The following is a 20062-nucleotide window of genomic DNA, read 5'->3' as shown; positions in this document are numbered from 1 at the left end:
CCAGATACATCTTAAAATCTTTTTTTGTCCCCACTCCTCCAATCTATCTGTATGATCTCCTCCCAAATGAACTGCTTGCCTCCTGCAGGGCTCAAAGGCACTCCTGGGTCCTGGAAACCCAAATCCAAATCAATCAACCAATGTTTAGGCCCCAGGAAGCAAGTCTTTCAATAGCCATGATGGGAGCTTCAGATGTGAGGTCATTGCTCTCCCCGCAAACCTGATTTCTCTGTGAGGGGTGTCCAAAAAGAAAGAGGCTATCTTTGACATTCCAGCAGCAATTTTCTTGTTTTTAGCTGTCTCATAAGATTTGTGTGTGTGTATGTGTGTGTTTGTGTGCGGATGTGAGGGTAAACGTGTGATTTTGCGTGTGAACATGTGTGTGTGGCTGTATGTGTTTGTGCATATCTGTGTGTATATATGTATATGCTGCTGAAGGTGAGTGCCCATGTGTGTGTACATGTATGTGTTACTGTGTAGGTCTCTGTGGGTGTGTTAGGATGCTATATTTGTATGCTGTGTGTATAGAAAAGAAGAAGAGACAAGCTGGGCTGATTGAGGTAGTCAGTCCCTGAGGGCTCCTTTGCACTTCTCTCCTTGGTCAGCCCTCTCACCCCTCTGACTATTCTTTCCCTGGAGGGGGTGGAAGGAGGGAGCTCTGGCCTCCAAATCCAAATACAAGGCTGAAGTGCAACTAACAACCATCCCAGGATGGGCTACCGAAGTGCCCTTTGGTTCTTTGCCTCCAACTGCTAGCAGCCAATCCCCTGAGCCGTTTCCTCAGATCACCCACCTGCTTGCAGCTGGCTCCGCCCTGACATGTGTCAGACTTACAAGGTGATTATAATAAAAGGATGAATTATAAAGGCTATATACAACGCCCTCTCCAGCTCTTTAGCTCTCCCACCCCACTGTGTACATCATATTTTTGTTCTTACTGCATCTTCAAGGCTTCCCCACCCCAACCCCTACCTTTGTTACTCCCAAACACGTCCTTCCAGGACAAAGTAAAATCTCTGAACTCCCATCCTAGCCCATGATCGAGCATTTCCTACCTCAAGGCACTAAATTTTCACTTCCTGGGACTACATTCACTTCTTCTGCGTCTTCCATCCAGGAGACAGCACAGATGGGTGGAGGGAGGAGGAGAAGAGTGGATGGGGACTGGGAGACACTGCTCCCCGGAACAAGGGAATTGGAAAGAAACGGTCAGTTAAATAGCCTGGCCAAATACGACCCCCCTTATGTGGGAACAGGCCAAGGGAATTCTGGTGGTTCTAGAAGAGCCATCAAAAGGGAATGCATATGCTTTCACGCATATTTCCTTTCACACCTATTCAAATCAGACATATAAACATAGGTATGCACACATGCACTTATACACATGCACGCAGAATACACCCATGTGTGTGCACACAAGCACACACATACATGTCATAAGTTTACACACTCTTTCACAGGGGTGCACACATGCACACACATATGCATCTACATGTTTTTATATATACAATCTTGTACACACCAATATAGATTTACACTGATGTACATAGAACTATACAGCTTCTCAAGTGGTTGTATGTGCACATAGAACTACCTTGATGCAGACACACACCCAGGTATACACAGAAACACAAATACAGCAACACGGTTAAAAGCGTAGGTGGCTGAGGGGCTGCAGTAGAGGCTGCCTATGGAGGAAGGAGGAACATAAGCTGAGTGCTTGGCGAATCTTGCTCCCTCACCTCCTCTGTCAATGAAATGGAGCTGCTTGGCAAATTGGCATGCAGGCTACTGCCCACTTCCCTTAGGAGCCCCATCGGGTGGGCAGTGCCCATGTTCAATGTGCTCGGTTCACACTCATTGGCTGGTCACTGGTCTCTTTCTGCAGAGATGCTCCAGGTGCTGTAGGATGAGGTCTGATGCCTGGCACATAAGCAGAACCTGATGGAGCACCCCCTGTTGTAAAGGGGAGGAGAGACAGGGGAGCACCTCAGCTGACAGAGTTATGAGGACAAGAAGAAGGAAGAGCACCCCTGGATTCATGTCCTCAAGCACGGTACATAAATTCCATTCTTTCCCCCTCAGAACACTGGGGACAATGTACTTTGCCTTCCCTGGCTCACAGGACTCTTGTGAGGGTTTAACAATGTGATGTGTGGGTAAGCTCGTTGACACTTACTATGCACTAGACAAACAGAAAGAATCAGTATACAGATTCACAACAGTTGTTCATCTGCTATTCTAGATCAGATGGTGAACTTTCCAAACCCTAGTCTTCATTCACCAAATGCTTGCACTGTGTCTAGTGATCAACTCAGCACGTGACCTAGACAGATGTATTGAGTCCCCATTGTCAAGCATTCTGAAGCAGAAATATACGCAAGAGAAGTTCCAATCCCTCCAAAGATGCTGCCTCAATCTGAGGAATCTCCAACCCAACATCATTCACCCTCTGCGAGCTCCTGCTGGGAACATGCTCTCTCACTTACCCTGACATTTCACTCAGCACCCCTACCCACCCACCCACATTCCATTCCCAACCCCGCACCACAACACCACACTCAAAATACAACAGAAAAAAAAGTGGGGGAAAGGCACTTTCAAAATCCCCCAAGTTCCCCAAAGCCAGCCGCCTGCATTTGTAAAAGATGGCTAGCCCTTCCCCAAGCCAGTGTGGCTTTCTCCTGTAAAACCCTAAGCAGAGGGTGAGCAAGGACCATAATCCCTAGGAGGAAAAAAAACCAAAACAAAACAAGAAAAAAGTAATGAAAAAGAAAACTCAACACTTCAGTGGGACAGAAAAGCCCCCAGAAATGTTTTTGTGTACAGGGCTTGGATCCTTTCTGTCCCCCAGCCTGGCTGCTCTCTGTCTTCTAAACATTTCCATTTCCAGGGGGCTTTTCTGTGCTTATTAGATGTTAGAAGGCTTTGAAAACGTGATACTATTCTGAAGAAAAGGGAAATCAATGTGCTATTTACCTCCAACTCCTCCTCAATCCCTTTCCTTCCAGCCAGAACACAACCTTTCCAACTACTCCCCACCTCATGTTTATAAAGAGAAAGGTGGAACTGATTCAACTGCCCAAATAACCACAAAGTAAAATGAAAAAAGAAAAGAAGGTAAAACGGAACCGAAAGGAGCATAGTGTCACTCTGGGACACTATGGAACTAATAGATATGGTACACCCAGTAAACAATGTTGAACACCACAAAGGCAAGAGGGAAGAGGAGCCGGGAGCACCGGTCGACCTTAGGGATGTAGTCAGGGTGAAAGAGCTTGGAAGAGAACCCTTTACTGAAGGAGCACCCAGGGCTTGGGGGGGAACCGTCATCAGACTCCGAGTTACTGTTCTTGTCTGGATCAAAGCCCATAACATTACCATAAAGGCTCCAGGTACTGTCAACATTACACTTGAGTTGCTTCTCAAGGTCCAGGTAGCCACTCTCAACTCTGACGTCATCAGGCAAGCTACGAATGTCATGAAGGGTGCTATGGATCTCATCAAGGGTGTTACGGATCTCCTCAAGTTCGTAGTTTGCTTCTTGCACACGCCTCCAGCCGTGGACAAGCAGATGCTTCCTACTGGGGCCATGGTCTTGGCTCTCATTGGAGTCGGAGCTCTCTTCAGGGTCTTCTGGGTCACAGGTCTCAGCACGGCCATGGGCCTCGGCACGGTTGCGGATTTCAGTAGGAATAACACTGTCATCAGTATCAATACCATTAACGTGAATGCCATAGCTGGGCACGGCCTGCTCTGAGGTGGACGGGAGGTCACTCAGGCTTTCTGCAGTGGCCAGCCAGGACTGGTCCGAGAGAGAAGACAGTGAGCTGAGGCTTTCTGAGGAAGCCAGAGGTGCCTGTTCTGAGATGGAGGCTAAAGAGCCGAGGCTTTCTTGGCTTGCTAGGCCAGCCCACACCCGTCTGGAGGGAGGAGAGCCATTTTCATCTTCTACGTGAAACTGGTCATCCTTTAAGGAGACAGTGGATAGACTCATGAGGTCGAATGCTGCATGAACAATCACTTTCGGGGAGCATGGGGGTGGGGGACTTTCCTCATGAGCACTTGTAACATGACTGATGGGCTCTTCCACTGAGAAAGCCACCTCTTCTTCCTGGGGTCTCTTGTGTGCAAGGTGCTGAGGAACAGGACCGAGAGGCTGTTAGCATGCAAGGGAAGTTCATGGCTCTTGCTGCCCCCCTGGGGCAGCTGCTCCCTCTGGAGTGCTGTGTAGTGGACAGAGGCAAGACCTCCTCAGGCAGGTGGGGGTAAGTTCCCTGTAAAGGAGGGACATTAACGTACTGCCAGCAGCAAAAGACTCAGCATGGCTTTCGGAGTCAAAAGAGCAAAGGAAGGAGGGTTAGGTCAGCCTCTCTGGTGTCTCTTCCTTTCAGCTTCCCTGTGTTCCCTTTCCCTCTGGCTCCATTGCCTGCCATTGGAGGCATGCTAAGTAGACCGGATGTGAAGCCCAAAGGTCTTGGGAAATCTAGCTCTGCCACTTATGACCTTGGACAATGACTCAACCTATAAAGGAGTGACGATAAATTGTTCTACTTCTTTCTTATCTGGAGTGTGTGTGTGTGCGTGTGTGCGTGTCCGTGTGCGTGGGTGTGTGTGTGTGTGTGTGTGTTGTATGAGGATTAAAGGAGCTAAGGAATTTGAAAGGGTCAAGTGCTAATCTTAGGTTTAAGAAGTGCTCAAGGAAAGCAGATTGTCAGTCAAAAAGCCAAACCTGCATCGCCTCTTGGTAGCGGTAGCGGGCCATGACTCTTTGGGCTCTTCTGAGTTGCCTCTGAGAGCGCTGAGGTCCTCTTCGGCTGTAGAAAAGATAGTTGATGTAGACGTATTCTAGCAAGGACAGGAACACGAAGAAGAAGCATACGACCATATAGATGTCAATGGCCTTGATACAGGAAAATTGGGGGAGTTTATTCCGCAGATGTGAGTTGATGGCGTTCAGGATGAGCATTGAAGTCAAACCTATAAACAATATAGCACAGGGTTAGTCCCCTCAGGTGGCTGAAGTTCTTGGCAAGCCATCAGGCCCACATCCCACTGGAAGGGAGCAAAGGCCATCTCTGAGACTGGGAGGGCCCTCAGCAAAAGGCCTTTAGCTTACCAGGCTTAGGGCCCTGGCTCAGTTGCTGTCTTTGCTTCTCCTCCCCCATCTTTACACCCATCCTGTACTTCAATAGTTTAGTGATTTCCCATTGCTCTTAGGATCAAGTCAAAAATCTCCAGCCATGGTTTCACAGTGATTTACACGTCCAGCCCCGTTTTGCCCTATGATGGTCCTTTCCCCTTTTGCCTGCTAGTATGTAAGCTTTCCTGTAGTCCATCCCTCAGAAGGTTTTGTGACCCCTAAAATATTACATAAATATAAAGGTTTAGCCTAGCGTGTGCTTCTAAAGAAGGAGGCTGAAAAGTCTGCCCCAAAGACGGTGAAGGAGAAAGCAGACCAGGGTCTGGGATACACAGGCATTCTGAAGAGTGGGACCAAATAAATTTGGGAGCTGATCTCTTTAGGCCCCTCCTTGGTACTGCTCAAAAGCCTTTAAAAAAAAAAAAGCCTTTGATGCTCCCCGTTGCTTATACATGAAGTTCCAACTGCTTAAAATGGAATTGCAAGTGCTTCCCAAGTCAGCCCAAGCTGTCTTTCTGCTACTCTCCCCACTTCCCCAGCTTGTGCTCCAGGCACCCTCCTGGAAGTCCTCAAAACCCAGTTTGAGCAATACTTTCTTGGTGCAGTTTTAGCCGATAAGACCTGGGTCATTACCTGGGTCATTTCCTCCTCTGGACTCTGATAGCATTTGTCTCAGCATTCCATTAGACACTTGCCAGGGGCAGCTCATCTAGAAGCCCTCTGCTGCCTAATTGGGCATTTTGATATGTTGCTTAATCAATGTTTATTGTGTTGCATTTCTGGTCTAAATTTGTGACTTGTCCATTCATTTATGTATCCAGCAAATAATGAATTCTGGTACTTTGGACCCAACATACCAAGATCCCAACCCTGATGTTTTTTTCACATCTGTCTCCAATGTTGGTCTCTCTGCTGTGGATTGGCTGGGCACCTGTAGCGTGCCTGTTAGGTCCCATCTTGTTTCGTTGCCTGTGCAGTCACACACTGTTCCTTACTCTCAACTTTTTTCTGAGCAAGACAACCCAGGTTCCTTCCTGGGATGGGAACAGGACCTACCTACTGACACCCTGGCTGCAGAGGATTCATAGTTCATCCAAAATGATATCCAGGAAACAACAGTGGTGAGGACAGTAGGCCAATAGATCTGCACAAGGTAGCTGGTGACTTCCCTCTTGACCAGGAACCTCACTATCAGGCGCACATAGGAACCTGGCAGGGAGACACACTGGTATTAGGGTGGTAGGGCTGAGGGGATTTTCAGAGTAAAGTAGAGGATGATGGAGGGGAAACCAATGGCCAGTTCAGCCTCTAATATTCCAGTCTTGGCAGTATGCAGACCTGACCCCATTTGCTGCCTAAAGGCCAGTGACAATGGCATGTGTCAGCAGGCCCATATGGCGTAGCAGGTCTGCTATCTCTTCCTTCCTTCCTCACTTTCTCCATGTCAACTGAAGTTGAGATGGGAGAGACATGAGATATTTCAAAGCTACAACAGATGGAAGGGGAGAGGCTGGCCCTGGAAGGAGGCCTGTGGAGTGTCAAACCTGGCCAACTGTTTCCACGCACATTTCCTCATTGGCAGAGGGTAAGCCATTGGGACTTTATGAAGGGGGCTTTGGAAGGTGTCCAGAACAAGAACGGAATAGGAAAGAAGGAAGAAGAGAGTCTAGAGGTCAAAGGCAGAGGTCACCAGGAGTTTCCTAGGGTACAAAAGAGACAGGAGATAGGAGAGAAGGAGGGGGTCAGACCCACCTGTGTAGAAAAACACCTCTTTGCTAGTCATCGTCTTTCCCAGGAAGCTGAACTGAGGGATGTGCAGCTTCTCAGTACCCTGGATGGCATTCCCATTGCCTTCCCAGTATAATAGGATGTCTTCAACTGTGTAGCCATCTAGGAGGGGGAAGGAAACAGAGTTAATCTCAGAAAGCAGGCATAGGCAGATTTCACACCAGAGGAACTTGTGAAAACCAAAGGATAGTTGGAACCTGCAATATTGGGGTACCTTTGTGTTTTGTGGGTCTGAGCATAGGGAAGGGGGGCACATGGAAAGAGAACTCTCAGTTTGAAGTTTCTTATCCAGGAAGGAAAGCACAGCAAAGAGATGTGCTCCTACCCATTAGCTTGTGCACAATTTTCCCATAGCTAGGCACATTTCCCTATGGGACTCTTTATAGCCTAAAGGCCACCTTCTCCCTGATACCATATGTATATATACCCCTCTCTGTCTGTCTCTCTGTCTCTCTGTCTCTATCTATCTATCTATCTATCTATCTATCTATCTATCTATCTATCTATCTATCTATCTATCTATCTATCTATCTATCTATCTGGGAGAGAGAGAAATGGGGGAGGAAGGGAGTAGGGGAGATATGCAGGCCCTCTCGCTGTCAAGTTTGCCTTTGGCTTCCTCATGGCCCCAACCCCAGGTAGGGAAAAAAGGGGCCTTGGGAGACATACGTACAGCTTTCCACCTCCAGCTTGCAGGTCTGCTTGTCCAGAGGGAATTTTTGCAGATTCATGGAACAAGCTGCTGTGGTGGTGAGTCTGCAAAGGAAAAGCAAAAGGAAGAGAAAAGTGAGTCAAGCCCAGGCAAGTAACTGTTCCTGAGAAAACTGAAGGGGTGGGGTGGGGAGAGGCACCCCAAGGACTGACCCACCTAACACCTTCCCACACTGCCCACCTTAGAGCTGGGACCTCCTTCCCTCCCTTTCTTCTTTCCTTCTTTCTCCTCCCCACTCCGCCCCCACCCCTCACTCTTCCTTCCCTCCTAGAGGAAAGATGAGTTGCAGTTGTGTAAGGAGGAGAGAGGGAATTTGTATGTGACAAAGACACCCAAAAGTCTGGTAGGACTTACACAGATGACAACAGATGTATGGCATGTCAGGAAACCTCAGGGTGTCAGAATGGGAAGGGTCCTTGAGGAAACTGAATGCAGAGACAGAAAGAGGACTTTCTTGCTGAAGGAGCAGCAAAGCTGTCAGGAGGAAACCGCTACACTGAAGCAGCTGAAGCACCAGATCTGATGTGGAGTGCCTGTGTGTGGCGTGCGGGTACCAATGTGGGCAGTGGCCCCGGCCTACCTTTGGCCATGGGAGCTGCTCCGGCAGCAATCCCATCTCTGTGCATCGGCTTATGAGGGTACTGGGGCTTAGCAAAATGCCAGTGGGTGTAAATGGATAGGAGGGATTAATATATCTGAGGTGAGCTATGGAATGGGACTTCAAGTTGTCACGTGGTAGGTCCAAGAGAGGAATCTGAGGAGGGATCTTGGAAGACCTGGGGAAGTGGGAGAAGTGAACAATGGGGAAGAGGATAATTAGAAAAGTTCTTTGCAGCCCCAGCTGGAAAGCTCTGGCCCCTTCCTTGTCCTGCCTTTCCCAGTTGCTGATACCACCCTTGTCCCTTTCAACTCTTGAAGTGATTTCCATTTTGTACAGTGGGTAGTGTGTGTGTGTGTGTGTGTGTGTGTGTATTTCTCTCCCTTCTGTGAATTCTACATGAACATTAATCAGCTGAGGCCCCCTTTGTGACCAGTGACCTGTTCCCTGTAAGCTTTGTTGTTCTCTGACTCCAGTGCCTTGGTCCATGGGAAAGTGGATGGAGAAAGAAGAGGGAAACAAAGGGATACAGCAAGAGCACCCCAGAGAAAGAGATCCAGAGAAAGAGCTGTACCCTAGTAGCTACCTCTTGGAGAAATTTTCTGAGCTAAATTTATGTCTCATGCTTGTCTTAAGAGACGGTTTGTAAGAGATGAGGCTGTGCGGAGGGCTTTGGTGACCGTCTGCTATGCTATAAATAGGCCAGTGAGGAGCTCCAGTGTGCACACATTCTGTTTGTACAAAGCCATAGGCAATAGACGCACACTGCGCACCCTTGGGTCCCCTGCATGTTGCATATATGATCAATGGCAGGGACCAGTCCCCCTCCTTCACTGCATGGGAGAGAAAAGACACAAATAATTAACAGAATATACATTCAATGCTAAGGCAAGGGAGAGCTCTTCCAGTTGAGAGTATCAAAGATGATTTCTTGACAAAGAGGGCATTTGAATTAGGGACTGAAGGATGGGAAAGCTTCAGACTTGTGGAAAGAGGAACGGGTCATTCCAGACAGAAGCAACAGCATAAGCCAAGGCATGGGGACAGGACAGCCAAGGATGGCTGTGGGAAACTCTGAAGGTTCCACTTTGACTACTGAGTGAGGGGGGCAGTGAAAGAGAGATTTGGAAAGCAGTGGGCTCCTCTGTGTGTCCCTTGGAGTGTGTTCATGGGATAATTAGTGGGAAGAAGGTAGGCTGTCACGGTGATCCCCAGGTCCCTGGGGAAACTCACCGGATGCCATACCGCACCGTTCCATCTGGCTGAAGCTGAAACACGCGATTTTCCACAGTCACATCATGCACAAAAGCATCCTTGCTATTTAGAAAGTAGCAGTCAGGGACCCACAACTTCTCAAGCATCTGATAGTCCAGGGTCAGGTTCAGATTGGTCTCATGGTATGCTAAACGTGGATCTTTCCAGGTCTGATGAAAAAACATTGTAATAGTATAGTCCTGAGGAAAGAAAGGTAAATCCTAGTTGTAAGTGAGGTTGCCCAGCTTTCTGTCCTCAGTGTTTGTGTGTATGCAGGTGTATGAAATACATCCTAAATATAGATGCGTAACGAAACATATGTAAGAGTGTTCAATGTTACGAATAATAAAACGAGCCCCATATAATTAAAATTCAGGTTAAGAAATAGAACGTTCCCAATAACTATCAATCTTCAACGTGTCTCTTGCAGAACATATTTCCCACACCTCCCAGCAGTAACCATTATCTTAGATTTTAATGATAATAATCCCTTGCTTTTTCTATTTTTTCTCTATGTTTTCCTAAGTTTTATTGTCTATCTATTTCTAAGAAACATATTGCTTAGTTGGACTTATTTAAAGTTTTTTTCTGAATGGAATCACACTCTATGTATTCATAAGTTGCTTCTTTCACTCAACATTGTGTTTGTGTGTTTGCTCAGGTGGATGTGTGTAATTAAAATTTGTTCACTTGCACTGCTGGATACTATTCCCTTATATGAATATACTACGTGTATTATTATGTGATGACACCATACATATCAAAATCGCAATGAAATAAAAACTATAAAGCAAAATTCCAGTTTATACCCCTATAAAGTGCAGATAAGAGTTCCCAATGCTCCTGCCTTGCCAACATTGGTATTGTCTGACTTTTGACTTTTTGCTAGTCTGGTGGATATGTAATGGGTTCTCACTGTGGTCTTATTTTGCATTTCACTGATTAATAATAAAGTCAAGCATCTTTTCATAAGTTTATCTGCTACTTGGTTTTCTTCACAAAAGTGAAGTTCTTGTTTAAATTTTCTGATCATTTTTCTATTGCTTTAAAAATATTCTCCTCAGGAATAAAGATGCAGACGTAGAGAATGGACTTGAGGACACGGGGAGGGCGAAGGGTAAGCTGGGACAAAGTGAGAGAGTGACATGGACTTATATATACTACCAAATGTAAAATAGATAGCTAGTGGGAAGCAGCCGCATAGCACAGGGAGATCAGCTCGGTGCTTTGTGACCACCTAGAGGGGTGGGATAGGGAGGGTGGGAGGGAGACACAAGAGGGAGGGGATATGGGGATATATGTATATGTATAGCTGATTCACTTTGTTATACAGCAGAAACTAACACACCATTGTAAAGCAATTATACTCCAATAAAGATGTTAAAAAAATAAAAATATTCTTCTTATTAATTCACAGGAATTATGTGTATTTTCAATACCAGTCCTTTGTGTTGCAAATATTTTAGTCCAATCTGAATTATCCTTTCAAACTTGTCATACTCAAGTTTTGCTTTTTTATTTTGCAAAACAGAAGTGCCAGAAGTTTTGGCTAAAGAGAATATTAATATAGTCTAGTTACCAGTATTTCTTTTTATAGTTTGTGTTTTCTGTATCTTTTTTAAAAAGTCCTTACCTATCTCAAAGACACTAAAAGAATAACCTATATTATATTTTAAAAACATCATAAGCCGTTCACTTTTATGTCTGTAATACATCTGGATTTATTTATTTTTAATTTCAGGTGGCTGTAGTTTCCAAAACCTACTGTGTTCCTCCATGTGGCCTCTGCTGCAGGTCAGAACAACAGGCTTATGACCCTGCTCCTTGTCTCATGGCTGGAGCTGACACACTTACCATAGTCATTTCTGAGATCTGTTCAATACTGGAGACATAGATAGATACTCCCACTGGCACAGGGGCACCTACAATACAGGAAGACACTATTACATGCAGGGTAGGAAAAAGGGTAAAACATGGACTCAGGAGCCAGACTGCCTGAACTTTGAACCCCATTTTGGCACTTACTAGCTATGTGACCTTGAATAAACTACCTAACCTCTCTGAGCTTAGTTTCCTCATGAGTAAAATGGGAATAATGATAGCACTTATCTCATAGTTAATGCAAGCCAAGCACTTAGGGTAGGGCCTGGCTCACAATATGCTGAAAAGAAAGGGTCAGGCCAAAATGAAGAAAAAAATAAGGGAATGAAGCACTCTTTTTCTAAACGTTTTCTTGATAAAAAACTTAAGAGCAATGAGCCCCAAAGCAAGATTTGTGGTGCGCATGAGCATATTTGTGTGAGTTCATGTGAGTGTGTCCATGTGTGAGCGAGTGTGTGTTTTTGTGTGAATGAATGCGTGAGCTGTGTGCATGAGTGTATGTGAGCATGTTCACATACCTGAGTAAATCTGTGCGTGTATTCATGTGCAGGTGAATGTGTCAGTGTGCACATGAGTGTATGTGAGCATGTCTGTGTGTGAGAGAAGGCATGAGCATGTTTGTATGCTTGAGTGTGTTGTGTGGGAGTGAATTATGAGTGAATGTGTTTGTGTGATCACGTATGAGAGAATGTGTGACTGTGTGAGTGTATGTGAGCTTGTTAATGTGCAAGGGAATGTGTGAACATGGGTGTGTTTGTGACCTTGTTTGTATGTGTGTGAGTGAATTTGTGAGTGTTTTCATGTATGTGAGCATGTTTCTGTATAAGTGAATGTGTGAGCACATTTCTGGGTGAATGAATGTGTCAGCATGTGTGTGTATTTGAGTGTATTGTGTGGGCGTGAATATGTAGGTTATTTGCGTGAGCCTGTTCACTTGTTAGTGTATTTGTGAGCATGTCCATGTGTGAGTGAATGCATGATTATGTTTGTGTGTGTAAAGCTGTGTTTGGGAATGTAAGTGAACTTATGGGTGTATGTATGTGTGAGTGAGCATGTTCATTGTGTGAATATGTGAATGTATTTGTGTGTGTGACCTTGTTCACATGCAAGTGATAAGTGTGATAAATGATTACACTTCTACACTCACACCCATCACACTTATAACTGTGAGTGTGTAAGTGTGGGTGTATGTAAGCATGCTTATGTGCTTGAGAAAATCTGTGAACTTGTCCATGTGAGTGTGGCTGAATGTGTGAGTGTGTTTGTGTGTGAGTGAGTGTGTGACCATGCTGACGTGCAAGTGAACCCATGAGCATATTCATATGTGTTAGCATGTCACTATACAGGTATGAGTGAATGTGTGAGCATGTCAGGTGCGTGTGTTTCTGAGTTGGTAAATGTGTCGACATGTTTGTGTGTGTGTGCATGTGTGAGTGAACATGTGGGTATGTTCATGTGTGTGAATGACAAAGCATGTGTGAGTGTGTGTGTCTATGTGTGTGAGTGAATTTGTGTTTGTATGTGTGGGGATGTTTGTGTGCAAGTATAAGTGAATGCATGAGCATGAGCATGTGGATGTATGTGGGTGTGTGAATGATTTTGTGAGTGTGTTTGTGTATGTGAGCATGTTTGTGTGAGAATGAATGTATGAACATGTTCATGTGTGTATGCAAATGTGTGAGCATGTGTGTTAGTGTATTGAGGGTGTATATGTGTGTGAGTGAATTTGTGTGTTCATGTGAGTACATGGGTGAGGGTGTTTGTGTGTGTTAATATGTAACTGTGATTGAATTTGTGCGTGTACATGTGCATGCGTGCATGTGTGTGTGTGTGTGTGTGTCTCTGTTTCTGCCTCCTGGCTTTCTTTTTCAGGACTAGGTGTTAGTGCTGCCCATTCAAATGTGATAATGGATGTGCAAATATGTACTAAACTATAAAGTACTGTGGAAAAATACATTTTAATTGTTTCCTCATTGACTCAAAACTCTCTTCACTGGGCCTCACAGCTAAGCCATTATTCTATGTGTATTACATCACGTTGCTGTTATGGAAACACGTGTGACGCTTCCAATTCAGCCTGCTGGCTTCACTGCAGGCTGGCTGCCTAGAAGCTGAGCTGCAAAGTGCTATTGGGAATCCACGTATGAATGGCAGCTGAGAAGTAAATGGGCCTCTGTGTGAAGGCATAGCATTCACAGCTATTGTGAATGATCGCTATGTAGTGACAGGGGTTTCTAGAAAGGCAGTTTTTTTTTATTACAGCCTTTCAGACTCCCCACATGCGTTTAGATGAGGATGGAGGCTGTGTTACGCAGGCAACAAGCCCCAGAAGGGCCAGGCAGTCATCCCCTCAACTACCTCACTCTAGTGTCAAACTTATAATCCTAGACCATTCTGTGTCACTCAGGCAATCCAATCACTTACAGCAGAATCCTGGGGACCCGAACCCTAAAGTGCCGGGGCTCAGCTTTGTCCAAAGACTCCCAGTTGAAGAGGCAAGTGAGAACTGAAGTGCAGTCCACATTCCCCTCACCAAGGCATGAGTCTTGGCCCAGGATTGTGGCCTGGAGGAAGGGGACCTGGGATCTTTTTCTAATTTATCCACCTAAATTAGGAGGGAATACCTTATGTGCTAGTAGTGGTCAGAACAAGAGCTTAGCTAAGATATCCCACATCCTTACAAGGATAACAGAGGGGAACAAGATGCTTCCAGGTCAGGTATCTAAATGCTATCTCTGGGGTGATGGCCTCTGTCCCATATCCCGTCGCTGTCCTTCCTGATGGACTCAGGAAGGCAGAAAAAGTGGGAGGGGGTAATCACTTCCCTCCCTCTTGGAAACTTTGCTACCCCAACTCTACTTCCTCCCTCGCATCCATCAGAGTAGCAGAGGAAGAGGAGGTAAATGAAGGAATGATGAAGATGTCCCATTTATTCCTTCACTCCACACCTATGTCATACCAGGTGATGGGCTAAGCAAAGTCCTTAGGGGCCTGCCTTTTGCAGCACTATGGAGTCCCACTTCTCTTGCTCAGAAAGAAGCAGCTTTGTTAACTTTCCCTGGCCCCTCCTCCTCCTCTTCATCCTCCTTCTCTTCTCAAGGAAGTAATGTCTCCCATTTGAACCTAACCACAGTTAGGTCATGTCTCTGCATGTGGGGGCATGTGGGCCTGCGTGTTAAGCTCTGAAACTCTACTTAACTTCAGACACAGAGGGAAATTTGACTCTGTGTCTAGTGGGAGTCATGGGCTACCCCAACTCTAAACCCCCTGGCCCAGCTCTCCAATTGACTGCCTCCCCGCCACCCAATAAAACAGCCCCAGACTTAGAGCCTGTAGTTCCTCCTTCTGTCTAAATGCTAGAAGGTCCTGCATTGTCCTTGCCCTCCCACCTTCATCTACTGTTTGGCCAAACTGGGGACCCAGCTATTCCCATACTCCCCAGGTCTGCATGCCCATAAAGCTTAGGTAACCCAGGAGGTTAGGCATCAGGTGTAAACAAATCCAAGTTAGCTAAAAAAATGGCGGTGGGGTGCCTTGGAGATACCATTGGCCAGCCTCACCTGACAATCCCCAGAGGGTGGTCCTTGCCTCTGTTCTGTCCCCATAGCCCCGGATGCCTGCAGAGATGGCAACCTGAAGCAGTGGGGAGAATGTGCTTGATGTACTTGAATGGCTGTTGGTTAGCCTTTGCTGAGAAATAGGAAAACAATGAATGGAGAAAATGTAACAGCTACACCCTTGACACCCACTGTTGCTTGGTGCAACTGGTCCAAAACCAGTGTCATGCAATGGAGTGCTCGCTGTGCCCTAACACCTGAATTCCTATAATGAACGAACTTACCTTCTGCCCTCTCCACTCCAGCCTCCCAGTCCCCAGTGCACACTCACCTTGGGTCCAGGGACTGCACGGCCTTCTGCCCTCACACTTGGAGGAAGCAAAGCAGCAAATGGGATACCAGTCAAATGTCCCACCTCCAAACCTAGGGCATAGGGCGATCAACTTGGTTTTCAAGGGGGCTCCCTAGGCAAATCACAGAGCCCTCAGTGGTCTAGCACAAAGGCAAGTGCTAACAGCTGTGTGCCCTTTAGGGTGGAGGCTTTGTGTATTCAGAAGACCTCTATTCATAGGTACAAATGTGAATATTAGCATTCATTAACCCTTTAGGTTCGATGTCTAGTTCTACCACCTGCAGGAAGGAGAGTGCTTTCTCTGACTTAGGAGCCCTATTTTTTAGCTCTTTCTCTGCTTCCTTTGAGCCAAAATGTGACTAACGTCTATTTAATGCACCCTTCCTCTTGTCTGTCCTTGGTCTAGGTTTCTTGGGCGTCCCTTCAGCCAGAGAATGCTATTCCTGTTCTGTGGGGTCGGGGAAGGTTGCCTGTCACTTTAAAGCTGTGTGATGGAAGCCAGTCACCCTTTCCAAAGCCAGGGGTGGGGGGAGGTGAGGCTAGGCAGAAATAAGAGGAGAAATTGATGTATTGGCTTCCTGGAGGTTTGTATTTCAGTTTCCTTGTCATTTCTCATCTTTGTGCTTAAGATCTGAGTGCTAGGCTAAGGAGTTTAGATTTTATTTTGCAGTTAAATAAAGCCATCAAAAGTTCCTGAGGTGATCAGGTGGGATTCATAAAGATCACGCTGACTGCAGTGTGTTGAATAAACTGAACCTGGTAGGAGCTGAAGGCTTGGGGAGGGGGACCAGAAGCAGAAGTGCCTGGGACCCAGGTGGGTGAAGTAAACTAGGCAGAGAAGACCATGCCCTTAGTTTTAAGCCAGCTGAATGGGGTAAGTGCCCAGGGTGCAAAGAATGTGTTCACAGGTGGAACACGTGTCCTCCCCATAGATGGAGCAGAAAACTCTAGCATGAGAAGCACACCTGGTGTGATTAGTGCTTCTCCAGCCACCCCAGGGAGTGTGCTTCAGGCTCCGTGCCACTGTAAAGGAGTGTGGAGGGGGCAGAGGCCTCTTGCATTAGAAGGCAGAGAAGTAGGAGAAATTCCAGGGGCAGAGTGAAAGGCCTGGGGGTTGGGGGCCTGGGAGTGCTCTGCTACAGGTCTCTGCAGGGTCGGGAAGGTGGGGTTTGGAGAGGCACAAGTGTCCGGTCTAGAGGACTGCTCCTGGTCAACTCACTGGGTGGGGCTGGCTTGTTGTGTCTCAGCTCTAGTATCTGGACGTGTCTTACCTCCAAAATTGGGCCTCAGACGGACATCATATTTCGACAGCACCCTGTCCAAAATCTTGTGAACCATAGCTTCATTTGCACAATTTTTGCTGAAACAGAGAAGTCATTGGTAAATATTGGTCATCAGTGAATGCCACACTGCTTCTCAGAAAACAAACAACAAAGAGCACCCCAGGCATCAACTTGCCAGGGCCTTCCCTCCTGCACACATGCAGACATATACAGCCATACATGTACACGTCTCTCCCCGCTCCCCTCCGTCCCTGCAGTGAGTCAGCCAGAAGCACAGCATGACGCAGACTCCTCTTTCCCCCTCCTCCTCCCCAGCTTTTATCCAAAGCGTGGGGCCTAAAGACTGGATCCTTGTTACCAGGCAGAACTGGGGGGGGTGGGGGGAAACTGTAGGGAAAGTGGAGAGGAGAGGGTGTGGGCAGGTGTGAGCCCTCACATAAACGTATTACTTCAACCCCCTAAGGAGCCCCACTTTACCATCAGCCTGGATGCAGCTTTCCAGGTTGGTGGGAGTCCTCTTTCCAGGGGCACCTGATTGCCCCAGGAAAGGTCATCTTTCACCCTCAGTACTCCCATGAGCTGAGCCCACCAGTCTATGTTCTCTAGCTCAGTCACATTTCCCCTACCTAGGCTAGGGCCAGCATTTTGTTGTCACGTCTATGTGAATCTTGCTTTTGTACACCTCTGTTTCTAAGACTTGGCATATTACGTATGACACAGAGAGAGAGCCTTGCTCATGTAGCAGAGTTTTATGACCCTCATAAATCACCATTTTTGATTCTTGGGGTTCAGGGCTGTCCTCAAAAACACATGTATTCTTGGAGCAGGCATCTCTTTGGCTAAGCATGTGCTTCCAGCCTAGACGTGTCTTGGGTGAGCACATGTAAATGGACCCAGCGCAACACCGCAGAGAGCTGGCCTTTCCAGAAGTCTCTGATGTGCTCTCCCAATTCATCTAGTCCTTCATGGGGGGCTCTTTTCCCCAAAAGGGGCATGTGAATGAGAATAGGCCCTGGGCATCACTATGACTCTTAGGATCTTTGATGCATTGACTATGGAACATCAGCCTCTGCAAATCTCTCGTGTGTGTGTGTGTGTGTGTGTGTGTGTGTGTGTGTGTGTGCGTGTTCACTAGCGCAGTTTGGTATGTTGGGTTGAGGACATTGCAGAGCTGTCTGCTGGAACCTTGCCCAACTATCCCCCCTTTTCCTAATACATGTTCATTTCTGGTTTGCCATTTAAAAAAATTATTCTCAATCATCTTTTAAAAAAAATCTCATCATCTTTAATGACAAAATTTCAAACTGTGCACATGAATGATTCCTGAATTAAAGCAACGCATTTCTGCCTGTTTAGGACCACACACACATTATCTATATGCCAGCGCTCAGGATCTGTGGCCACCACAAATACACATTTCCATGTGATCTACATGTAAAGCCTGACTGTTTAACATCTCTTCAGTTATTTGCAGACCCAAACAAACTTGAAATCAAACAGCTAATCTTCAAATGTTTTCACAGGAAGCAAGTACAAAAATGCACCCATCTCAGGCCACAAGGTTATATGCTACACAGCCACCGATCACACTGTCTGGGCTACGATGAGGTTGAGTCAATAATTTCTATTTGCAGCATCGGAAAAGGTCCCTCACTACTCAACACACACATTCAGGAACACACGCACGCACCTCATGGAATAGAAAAAAAAATCCAGACTCAAACAGGTGTCTCTACTGTCTATGTTTTGTGAATTTCTCATCACCCTGTACCCCCATCCCCCAATCCTACAGGTGCCAAAGGACGTGACTGGGAAAAGCTACTAGGGGCCTTGGTCCCGGGGGATGGATGGCAGACCTTGGGGTGAGAGCATCTTTCCCCCCACCCCCCAGGGCTGCAGTTTGGGCACACGCAGGGCTCTGTCAGGTCAGGCGCCGCAGTAACAGGTGGGCTGAAGCACAGGGCCCCCGGCGGCCCCCACTTCCATCCCACCAACCTCCAGGGACCTGTAGGCAGAGCCCGCACGCCAGGGCTCGGCGAGCCCGGGTCCAAGTCTTCCCCAGCCCGCTCCGTCCAAGAGGTCCGAGGCTACCCGTCCTCTCCTGTCGCCGCCATGCCCAGCCTGGCGGCTCCCGCTTACCACTTGAAGAGGTCCAGGACGACATCGGGCACGGCGGAGGAGAGCTCGAAGTGGAATTTCGGGGCGGGATTCAGGTCGTTGCCCTCCGCGAGCCAGGCTCTGACGAGCAGCAGGAGCACGGCGGCTCGCAGCGTCCCACGGATGCCCATGTGGCTACGGCCGTCCGCCGCCGGGGAGAGGGACGGGGTGTGGGCAGTGCGGGGAGAGAGGGAGCTGCGGGGTCGCTAGGAGTCGCCTCTAAGGAGACAGTAGCGAGAGTATGGGGAGCAGGGAGCGCGGGGTTAGGACCGGAGCCCAGGACCCAGGGGGAGCAGTCCTCCAGTACCTCTGCCCGACGCAGCGCCCTCAGGACGCGCCCGGCAGGTGCGAGGTGCGCTCCGTCTGCGGCCGCTCCAGGCTGCGACTGGCCACCCAGGCTGGCGCCCGGCTGGCTCCGCCCACTCCGACGGTAGCACTGGCAGAACCAATCCGGCATGTGCCAGGAGCCGCACAAAAAGGCGCGCGCTCTTGCCTCCGCCCGCAGCCAGCGCACCGCCCGCCCCCGCCCCTTCGGGCCTCTGCAGTCGTCCCCCTGCTAGCAACAGACACAGACAGGGGCGGGGCCGGCCCGGGGGAGGGGGAGGGGAATCGGCTGCAGGGGGGCTGGGCATGCATCCACACCTAGGGCACCCGGTGGGTCCTGCTCTTTCTCTCTGCAAAAATGCAAAGTGTGCGTTTCTTTTGGAAGACCGTGTGCCCAGGAGTCTGTTTTTTTGTGGTGAGGGAGTGAGGTAATTAGACTGCCCTGGCTGAATCTACGTTCTGATAGAGCTGGACACATTTGGGTCCCCAGGACAAAGCTCAGGGAACTGGAAGGGTTCACCAACTGGGATCACGCTGAGATGTGACTGTCCCATAGCCAGGGCTGACACCATGGAAGGGGAAGAAGGCAAAGACCAGTGTTTCAGATATTCAAGGGAGTTAGTCCCTGGAGAGCAGGCAACTCATGCTCCTGCACTTTGGGCCCATCATGTGGAAAAGCCTGGAATTTTAGCTATTCTTTCCACTACCTCAAACACTCTCCTATGAAACAAAAGGATCTCAGAGGACAGGGAAATTCCTCCACTCAATCCCCTCTGTCCTTCCCTTCTCAGATCCTTGACAAAGCAAGCTCAGAAAGACGTCCTTCAGAGCACATGGGCCAGATGGTCAATCAATAAATAGACCTCAGTCACGTTCACCAATGCTGAACTTCCTAAGGCACGCCACTGAGAAGGGTTTCAATGAAAATGGATTTTAGGTTCACTCTTGGTTAGCTAAAACATTCACACAGAGATATAGCCCTCTTCTCCTTTCTCTCAGTATTTGGTGAAGTG

The 20062-nt window shown here is 47.7% G+C and overlaps 1 protein-coding gene across 1 annotated transcript; it reads right to left on the bottom strand.

The window, feature by feature from the left end:
- Window positions 1-3169: 3169 nt before the first annotated feature.
- On the bottom strand, window positions 3170-18856 carry GABRQ (gamma-aminobutyric acid type A receptor subunit theta). The gene is made up of 9 exons (XM_036841029.1): window positions 18708-18856; window positions 16557-16645; window positions 11350-11417; window positions 9475-9695; window positions 7605-7687; window positions 6896-7033; window positions 6200-6352; window positions 4737-4980; window positions 3170-3992 (listed from the first exon to the last, which is right to left on the bottom strand). The coding sequence occupies exons 1-9, from the start codon at window positions 18854-18856 to the stop codon at window positions 3170-3172; spliced, it is 1968 nt and encodes a 655-aa protein (XP_036696924.1).
- Between the last annotated feature and the right edge of the window lie 1206 nt (window positions 18857-20062).

This window comes from Balaenoptera musculus, chromosome X (genome assembly GCF_009873245.2).
Source record: "Balaenoptera musculus isolate JJ_BM4_2016_0621 chromosome X, mBalMus1.pri.v3, whole genome shotgun sequence".
Taxonomy (NCBI): Eukaryota; Metazoa; Chordata; class Mammalia; order Artiodactyla; family Balaenopteridae; genus Balaenoptera; species Balaenoptera musculus.
The sequence above is the reverse complement of the archived record's forward strand: the minus strand, read 5'-3'. Positions and strand labels throughout refer to the sequence as shown.

Bases quoted from the DNA above. Each gene is read 5' to 3' on its own strand.
- GABRQ (XM_036841029.1), bottom strand. From the start codon at position 18,856: ATGGGCATCCGTGGGACGCTGCGAGCCGCCGTGCTCCTGCTGCTCGTC. The intron at 6,353-6,895 runs GTGGGTCTGACC...TCTCCCTGCCAG, and splicing joins AGAGGTGTTTTTCTACACAG to GTTCCTATGTGCGCCTGATA. The intron at 3,993-4,736 runs GCAGGTTTGGCT...CGACCTCATGAG, and splicing joins TACCGCTACCAAGAGGCGAT to TCTATCCACTGTCTCCTTAA.